The 9,154-nt window shown below is 41.4% G+C and overlaps 1 protein-coding gene across 3 annotated transcripts; it reads right to left on the reverse strand.

The window, feature by feature from the left end:
- Positions 1 to 644: 644 nt before the first annotated feature.
- LOC123504149 (UNC93-like protein) lies at positions 645 to 8,926 on the reverse strand. Of its 3 annotated transcripts, XM_045254479.1 has the most exons (10): positions 8,791 to 8,903; positions 7,489 to 7,720; positions 6,942 to 7,200; positions 3,569 to 3,767; positions 2,983 to 3,226; positions 2,754 to 2,877; positions 2,448 to 2,667; positions 1,863 to 2,019; positions 1,488 to 1,755; positions 645 to 1,202 (listed from the first exon to the last, which is right to left on the reverse strand). In XM_045254479.1, the coding sequence occupies exons 3-10, from the start codon at positions 7,003 to 7,005 to the stop codon at positions 931 to 933; spliced, it is 1,548 nt and encodes a 515-aa protein (XP_045110414.1). In that variant the 5' UTR covers positions 7,006 to 7,200; positions 7,489 to 7,720; positions 8,791 to 8,903; the 3' UTR covers positions 645 to 930. The 3 variants fall into 3 exon arrangements, with proteins under 3 accessions (XP_045110414.1, XP_045110415.1, XP_045110416.1); XM_045254480.1 differs by lacking the exon at positions 7,489 to 7,720 and having other exon boundaries at positions 8,791 to 8,926; XM_045254481.1 differs by lacking the exon at positions 8,791 to 8,903 and having other exon boundaries at positions 7,641 to 8,089.
- Positions 8,927 to 9,154: the final 228 nt, after the last annotated feature.

Genomic DNA, 9,154 nt, shown 5'->3' on the forward strand with positions numbered 1-9,154 from the left:
ATATATATATATATATATATATATATATATATATATATATATATATATATATATATATATATATATATATATATATATATATATATATATAAGACAAAAATCTTAGAAAGTAAGTTGATGTTAGCCCTTAAACACCCACATTTTCTTTGAGATAGTTTGAAGGTAACGAAAAATTTATAAGGGGATCTAAAGCAAAAGATAATGTAAACTCTTTGCTCCTTTTAAATTAAGAGTTGTTCCCTGAACGTGCGTGTGATTTTTCTTTGTCGTATTTTATTTTCATTGACGACAACAAGGGTACGATACTTGTTTCCAAGGATACCGTATATCATTAAACGGAATACAATCGTACACAATATTCTAGCGTTACCCCTGAACATACATGCATTCTCATGGGAGAGTACCATAGAAAACAAGATATTTATATCAACGACAACAACAAATGAAAGCCCAAGCTGAGTGTTATCACTCTGGCCGCTTGGCATAGCTGCACAGTAACCAGTACGGCCATTTAAATGGACTGTCCGGATGAAAACACTTGATAATTTTAAAGACCAAAGTCCATTCTAACATGTATACCAATTCAAGCCTAACGGTAACGGATGCAAACTTATTTAAATAATGTGTGAGTATGAAACAACAGAACCTTAATATTACTTTATTAACGGAAACACACACACACACACACACACACACACACACACACACACACACACACACACACACAGTCTCGCACATATAATTTTTTCATACTGTTTCAACATTAGATTATTGGTTTTCTATCTTGAACTGCACACCTTTGCATCAGTGTATATGACAAGAGTCGCTTGTTATCACAACCTATTATTGCAAGCTGTCCCTTACAATTGATCCCAAATGAAACTTTCCGTGTATTGCTAGACAAACAGTCAATAATTGTATTGTATTCCTTCAATGCTCATGGGGAGTTCCTTTGATAAGCTCGTCTATGGTAATAACATTTCCATTATTATCTTTCTTGAGGCCTCCTCGTTTTTCGGTAACTTCGATGACGAAGTATCCTATCATGCCTGAGATGATGAAAACGAACAGAATGATGATCTTTGCTTTGATGCATATGAGGCTGCTGGTGGCGAAGGAGATGATAAACCCAATGGACTCCCAGAGGCGGTAGTTACTGAATGCAGCTTCGGCCTTTCCAGGGAAGATCACACCGTAGAAAGCTGTGGAAGATTATATCAAACATTAATGTACGTGTACACAAACACTCATGTCTGCAACACTTTAAAAAACGAAAGCCTGTGTAATCACCAGTTTTGTTTAGTTGATCGAGGTTGTGACTAAATATTCCACGTAAAAAAGATTTTCATTAATTGATATTTTTAGCAATGAGAAGTGTAAACACAAAAATGTATTGGCCAAAGTGTCACCATAGGCGACGCAACACATCATTCTTCAACGCGTCTTTTGATTTTTGTCTACCTGAAAAGTGCTGATAAAATTCTCACCATTGATCTGCGTCTGCCAGATAGCATCCGACACGCCCCACAGTCCGGCCAACACGAAGAATATGGCCGTGTCGTCAGGATGAGGGCGCCACTTTATGAGAGTAATGATGACCCCGAAGTTGATGACCGCTCCCACGGTGAAGACGGGCACGCGACCCACCAGTTTGACCAGCGGGCTGAAGGAGATGGAGCAGAGGGCGTCACACACGCCGTAGCAGATCATCACGTAGCCCACCATGTGCACACCGAGGCCGCACGACACGTAGGCCTGTCCGGGAGAAAGGCGACAGCTATAGGTACAACTACAGCACCTACATGTCTTGCACAAGGAGGACTGAGCAGAGGACAGACAGGGTGGCAACACCACGTGCTTACGGCGGTGAAGTCAGACTGGAAGAATCCTTGTTCCACGCCCGACCAGATGGTGAGGGGGATGATGAGCAGCTGGTACGGGTGACGCATGTGGTTGAAGGTGGCGATCAGAAGCTGGATCGACGACTTCTCCTCAGTTTCGGCTATATCCCCACAGAACCTGCATAAACAATTGCTGATGGAGGGGTCTTTCTAAAATCTACTGAAGTATGATCTTATTTGAATTTTTTTTTTCGATAGAGGATAAAACTATTTTGTTACCATACGTGCTACCCGCTAGTGACTCGTGAACAATTAATTTTCAAAAATTCTTTCAAATGAGATTTGCCTTTTAGAAGTTGTTTTATAATTCAAATCTGTTCATACGTCTGGCAGTCTCGTTTCAGGCCAGCTAAAGGTATCGTGTCAGTGCCAGAGTGTATTCCCTTGTTTGATCTCAGTGTTACTCATCCAGTATGATTGTTTGTATCATTGTACATAGGTTTCTCATAAAACTTAGAACAAATCATGCCTTTAACCACTGTTTTAACCAGTGAATAACAGACAGCAGTGTGAATCATGCAGCCTACATGACATGATGAAAGTTACCTGCTGAGAGGATCGACGAAGAGCATAATGATAACTGATGACAGGAGAGCGAACACCAGGTAGATGCTCGCCATAGTGTACCTCTGCCAGTCAGGAATGATATCATCAGTGCCGTTACCGGTACTATTTTTTTCTGTTTCTTCTGTTAGGCAGAAATTGTAGCCACATTGATTGAGCTCCTCTTCCGTCTTGTTTAGCTCCTCCCCACCACTGGACAACACTGGGAACAAAGCAAGAGATTATTACATGGTTATTGGATCAACATTGTCATCATGGTAAGGAGAAAGAAATATGAGCAGAAGGTACCTGTGGAGGAGATGAGGTTGCCCCACACCTGCGTCGACTGGAAGAAAAGGAAAAAAATCCCGAAGTACCGCGTAACGATCACCTCCTCGTTTTGTCCCGTCAGGTCGGCGTACTTGTTGCCTACCTATGGAGAGAAAGTCATTAGGTTTTGCCCCTCAGTAACAATAGAAAACAGGAAATATTTCTTCACATGAGATGGGATACACTTTACGTACTGTATCCTATGTACCTTAGTTAAGTAAGTACATTTCGCCGACCACAGCGGAGCCGCTGCTATCCCAAGCAGGATCCCCGTTGGTAATAGCGAGGACAGGGTTGGGTAGAACTGTGCTGCGATGTAAGTAGAGTATGCCCCCATGCACAGCGCCATTGTGTACTTAGACTTAAAAAACTTGATAAACAGTGACGGCAGGAAGCAGCAAGATACCACCAGCGCTACGTAAATTATAGTTAGCGACACCGTACCATTTGCTCTGGAAGAAAAAAGAAGATAAAATATTGACAACCATTATGCAGAATCATTACTCGGAAGCGGAATCTTATAAGTGTGTCAAGGTGTGATCCCAAGCGTCATAATTTCAAATAGTCATGAGAGTGTTGTGGTTCAGGTGTCGAGACGTAGGTTTTTTCCTAGTGATTACGTGGTGACGTAGAGCCAGCGTAAACATCCGTAAAGCCGGATCTTGTTAGTTTTGTATTTCTCAGGAACGCTTTCTCGTGTGTCCGTCATGTGAATGTTTGTATTGTATGTGACTTGTAACCTTTCTCTCTCTCTCTCTCTCTCTCTCTCTCTCTCTCTCTCTCTCTCTCCTCACTGGTTGATGGAAGACTGCAGGTTGGCCATGGAGTTGAAGGCGGTAAAGAGGAAGGTGAAGGCGAGGGAGATGATCAGGACGTTCTTCATGATGGCCCGCTGCTGTGCTGGATCTCCCTCTTTCTTCTCCTGTATCACCACCTCGGTCATCCCAAAGCCATTGTCCACCTTTTTGAAGTTCGCTGAGGGTTCCGTTTGCACTGTGGAGAGAATCAGTGAGTAATTTTTCTTTCTATTTTTTTTATCATTGTTCCAGCTCCATGGTATCTCTCTTTACTGTTTTTTTTTTTATACCATGTGGGCTGTTCACGGGAATTTATGGGCTAAAGGGGATACTGTTTAGGGTACCTCCTATCTCAAAGCCCACCCGCTAGGAAACCGTTGCCCCTAGTGAGGAAGCCCAACCTACACTCGGACCGTGGACAGGATTCGAACCCGTGCGCTTGGAGACCCCTCGGACCCCAAAGCGCGCATGGTTCCACTGTACCACGACTATTCTAGTTTTGTTTGCTTCTGTTGTGAGTACGTGTCTCGGTTCATATTCGTATTTGAGCCCTGCATCGTGAAGGACACGTGCTCTTAGTGGTACTCAGTTCTGGCAAATCATAAAGGATGGGTGTATCCGCAGTAACAGTCACACCAGTGCACGCTTGCAGTCACACCTGGGATAGTGATCCAGACCAGTGGCTCCCAAACTTTTCCAAGTTGATGCACCTTTCCGTGAGCCTAAAAAAAATCATGCACTCTAGCGACAGAGATTATTAAATTAAGTGCAATATATATGCTTTTCTTTTTTGTAAGAAGGAAAAGCTGGCCAAGGGCAAAAAAAAAAAAAAAAAAGGCTTAGTTTCCAGTCCACTTGCAGGTCGGAGAAAGTTAGCCAAAAGAAAGGGATAAATGTCTTGAAACATCCCTCTTAAATGAAGTCAAGTCATTGGAACGTGGAAATACGGAAGCAGTATAGTATAATACATAAATATTCAGTACTTTTATCTTATTTTAGAATAGCTTTTCATACGACACACATTTCTCTTAAAAAAAAGAAAAAAACCCATTACACTCCATGTATTTCGTTATTTCCAGGTATCCTTTACAAAAATATCATGCAGTCAGGTTGGGTGTCGCTGTTCTAGATCACAAGTATTGGCCTCGGCTTTCCGTTCTCTTAACTAGCTGAACAACGTATTTCCCCGGGCATGTTGAAGAAAGAGTAGTGAGGATAGAGCGAACCATGGACCAGTTAGGGACGGAACAAAGGCCTTGGGTGAACTCGCTTGCCTAACCAGATAGTGTGGGCTGTAACGGGGTTTAGTGATTGGAATTTTCCTGTTTTTATTTTTTTGTTCCTCTCTCTCTCTCTCTCTCTCTCTCTCTCTCTCTCTCTCTCTCTCTCTCTCTCTCTCTCTCTCTCGCAATAAATGTTTTTTTTACCCTCGTGCTACATCCTCCCGCCTCCTCCCTTGCCGCTCCCAACACCAACACTTCATTCTCTTACCTCATCATTGTGGGGTTTTCCTCATATATTTTTTTCTTTTCTCTTCGTAAAGGTTTGTAATTTCCTGTTGTTCTTGTGCTGATATTGACTTTTTTCTTTATGACATGTTTTCATTTCACGCATATCGAATGGCTATGCTTTTAGTTTGATAATCTAAGGAGTAACTTTACTTTCCCCTGATCCCTCCTCACCGGTCGACCTTGCACGTACACACTACCCCTGAGGCATCATTTCTCAACAGCACGTACACCACAGGCATACCACAGGCACACCACATCACGGCAGCATACCTCGGTAATTCGCTGATATTACCCTTTGTTTTCGCAGCATCCAAGTATGATAGGACTCTATTGTCACACCTCAGCTATGTCCTTCCCTGACACTGCACTCCACGCTTTCTCGGCACCACCTCACCGCTACACATCCTTGTAAACATTCCCAACAGACTGTCTCGATACTCATTTCGTTACCACCACCGTCATGCCGCCTTCAGCTCTTTCGTCACAGTACACCTAGTATGCTGTGTGCCTGTGTGTTCATTAGTGTGTGTTTAGGTGGAATATTGGAAAAACGGTGATGATAATAACAACAGCAATGACAACAACTACAATTTCAACAATAACTGCTACTATAGTCTGTGTATTCTTAACTGGCCGCTGGGTCTCGGTCTAAGGAAGAGAACATTTGGGTTACTGTTCAAAATATATTGTAGCTTATTGATGATATAATTAATCTTATGTATATAATGCTTGTTATCTGTTGATCAACACACTTATCACAAACATAGACTACTGTTTTGGCCGCCGTGGTACAGTGGAATCATGCGTGCTTTGGGATCCGAGAGGTCTCCAAGCGCACGGGTTCGAATCCTGTCCACGGTCCATGTGTAGGTTGGGCTTCCTCACTCGGGGCAACGATTTCCTAGCGGATGGGGTTTTAGATAGGAGATATCCCAAAAAGTACCCACTTTAGCCCAAAATTCCCATCAAAAGCCCACATGGTATTAAAAAAAAAAACACACACACACAAAAAAAACAAGCATTTTCGTCCCAGACCGAGACTCAGCGCCCAGTATAGAATACTACTAATTACCATTACTATCAATAATAGAACAACAACGCTGACCATGATAGTCATAAATCCAATTAGGCAAGGATTCCAAGTGTTTGGGGTTCAGTGTAAATACGTGCTGAACAAGACGGCACTCATGTTATATGTTATATGTGTGTGGCACTGGGATGGCATCGCTTTTTCCGGCAACTACAATGATTAGAAAAAAAAGTTTCAGCTGAATATCAACATCATAATTTCATAACTGACTCTATCTCATGCTTATGTCAGTGATCACTGTCAAATCTGGAACATTAAGTTAAGGTTTTTTTATATATATTTTTTTATTTATACCATGTGGGCTTTTCACGGGAATTTATGGGCTAAAGGGGATACTATTTTAGGGTACCTACTATCTCAAAGCCCACCCGCTAGGAAACCGTTGCTCCGAGTGAGGAAGCCCAACCTACACTCGGATCGTGGACAGGATTCGAACCCGTGCGCTTGAGACCCCTCGGACCGCAAAGTACGCATGGTTCCACTGTACCACTTTTAAATCTACAGCAGCATTAGGTGGACAGATTTGCAAAGGTAATGAATTAAGCATATGACAATAAAGTAGTGAGGTTTGTAAGCAAAAGCTAAAGTGATGTTAATTATTACGTTTATTATTATTATTATTATTATTATTATTATTATTATTATTATTATTATTATTATTATTATTATTATTATTATCATCATCATCATCATCATCACCATTATTATTACAGAAGTAGATGCAACATTAAGAACATAATTGTAACAGATAAGTGTAATGTTTTCTTACGTTTTCCGTCATCGTTGGAGAAGGCTGGGTTGTGTAGCCCTTGCTTCTTGTCGTGGTCCGCCATGGTGCTGGGAATCCCTCCTTCTGCGCCCTCGTATACGTAAATGTCGAAGGCAAGACACAGGAGTGGAGAGAGGAAAGAAGGAAGAAAGTCAGGGACGGGAAGAGGGAGGGATGGGTGGAGGGTGTAGTAGGAAGACCAGGTTTATTCCGCTCTGGCACCACACGTTCCTGCGGCGCGTTGGTCAACTTGGTATTGCTTGAACGTAAATGTTGCTTCATTAGACACACTGAAGTTATAGACAGTCTGTATTGCGCTAATATAAAACACACACTCACACTCACACGCACATACTCACACACAAACACTTCTTATATTAGGTTGCGTTCAAACGTTATGGGTAATTAATCGTTTCTCCAGAGCGTAACTCGTCCCTCACTCTACTCCTTTACATGGCAAAAATTATGGGTGCATCCACAACACTTGGCAAGACAAAAACTGACCTTCAATAAAAAAAACGTGTTTTCCTAAGATTTTTTGGCTCACCTCGAGATGACACATTGCAGGATAGTACTACTGATTTATTAGTTCATCCATTTTCTTTATGAGTATTCACTTGTTTCTCTGTACACGGCTTGTTAGGAATGTACACCACACGTCTTACTGTGTACACTGTCTGCACCTGGAGTTGTGTTTACCTCGCTCCATCTGCTACTTCCCTGGCGGCCTGCAAACTTGTTTTTGTCGCATGCTCTTGGTTCACGTCCTGTATTCACACCTGTTTCACACAGTACGCTTTTTATCTTTCTGTTCCATACAATGGACACGCTCAAATTGTGTCTATCGCGAGTGGCACTAACTAATTGAGGGTCATATCCTGTTGATTGTGTGTTGAGTCTCTGGCATGTCCTGCTCTCTGCCACCACTTCCACTATACTGTTGCCGCCCCCGCCGTTTGAACACAGCTGGCAGCTGTGGCCTTCAGTACAAGTGTGCTTCCACGCCGCACCTTACCTCATGCTTTCTTACGTTCTTATAATTTTTTCTTTGTTACGTGATTTGGAAAGCTGCTTGTTATTGATACAGTATTCTGTTTGATTCTTTGTTTATTCATCTTCTTTTTATATTCTCACCATTTGTTTTATTTCCATCTGTCAGTCACAAGTTAACTTTCATGAATGATAAAGTTTCTTTATCAATGCTAAAAAGTAATGTTATGATATGATCACCTCAGCTGTCCAGAGCTCATTACAAGTGAATATCTGACCCATGAGCATCATCACGACTAGTGAGATTTGGAGACGTGTGACAGACCTTGACTACTTTCTCTTCCGATCTTTTTCCGCCTGCTTCATGGTCTAAGAAACTGTACCGTACAGGATATCATTCCAGATTTACAAGAAGAAACAACTGATTAGATCTGACTATAAAAAGCTTTGACAGACGATTTTAGTTATTCATATCGAAGGTGTCACTGTTGTGATATTGTTCCTTGAGAGTGCTTACTTTAATTTCTGTCGAGGCTAAGGGAAAAGTATAGTAATAGTGACATTTTTAGTGCTGTGTGGTGTCTGCAGTAGTGATCTAATGCAGGGAATCAGGGGATGCTGAAAGCCACTGTAGTAAGATTCGTTATGGTCACCTACACCATTACAATAGAAATACCTTGGAAGATACAATGCCATATTCTCGTAGTAATAAAGATCCCGATAAGGAGTGAAGCACGTAAGTACGCTCTGTACACAAGCCATAAACATAGGCAAAACATATTTTTCAAGTCTTGTACGTCTTGTGGAAACCAATATCATATTTCATAACAATATCTCTAGGCCACGAAAACACACTCACTTCATAAACACATTTCCAAAAAATTAGGAATTCTTCATGATTCAATTTCTCAAGTGCACGTCTCTCTCTGCATGTGGAGGAACATCGCTCACGAACACACTCACAAGTAGAACCTCACCCAGACACTATCGGTATAACTCTCACTCTCTCTTCTGGCTAGTAGTTGCCAGTGCTCGCTAGACAGAAACATTTCATGAACAAATCCACAGAAAATTAAGAAAACTCTTCTCAAACTCTCAATCACGGTTTTCTTTTGAACGTGAGATGTGCTATGTGCTACATGTGTGTGTGTACAGTATATATATATATATATATATATATATATATATATATATATATATATATATATATATATATATATATA

Source organism: Portunus trituberculatus, chromosome 15 (genome assembly GCF_017591435.1).
Source record: "Portunus trituberculatus isolate SZX2019 chromosome 15, ASM1759143v1, whole genome shotgun sequence".
In the NCBI taxonomy this organism is placed as follows: Eukaryota; Metazoa; Arthropoda; class Malacostraca; order Decapoda; family Portunidae; genus Portunus; species Portunus trituberculatus.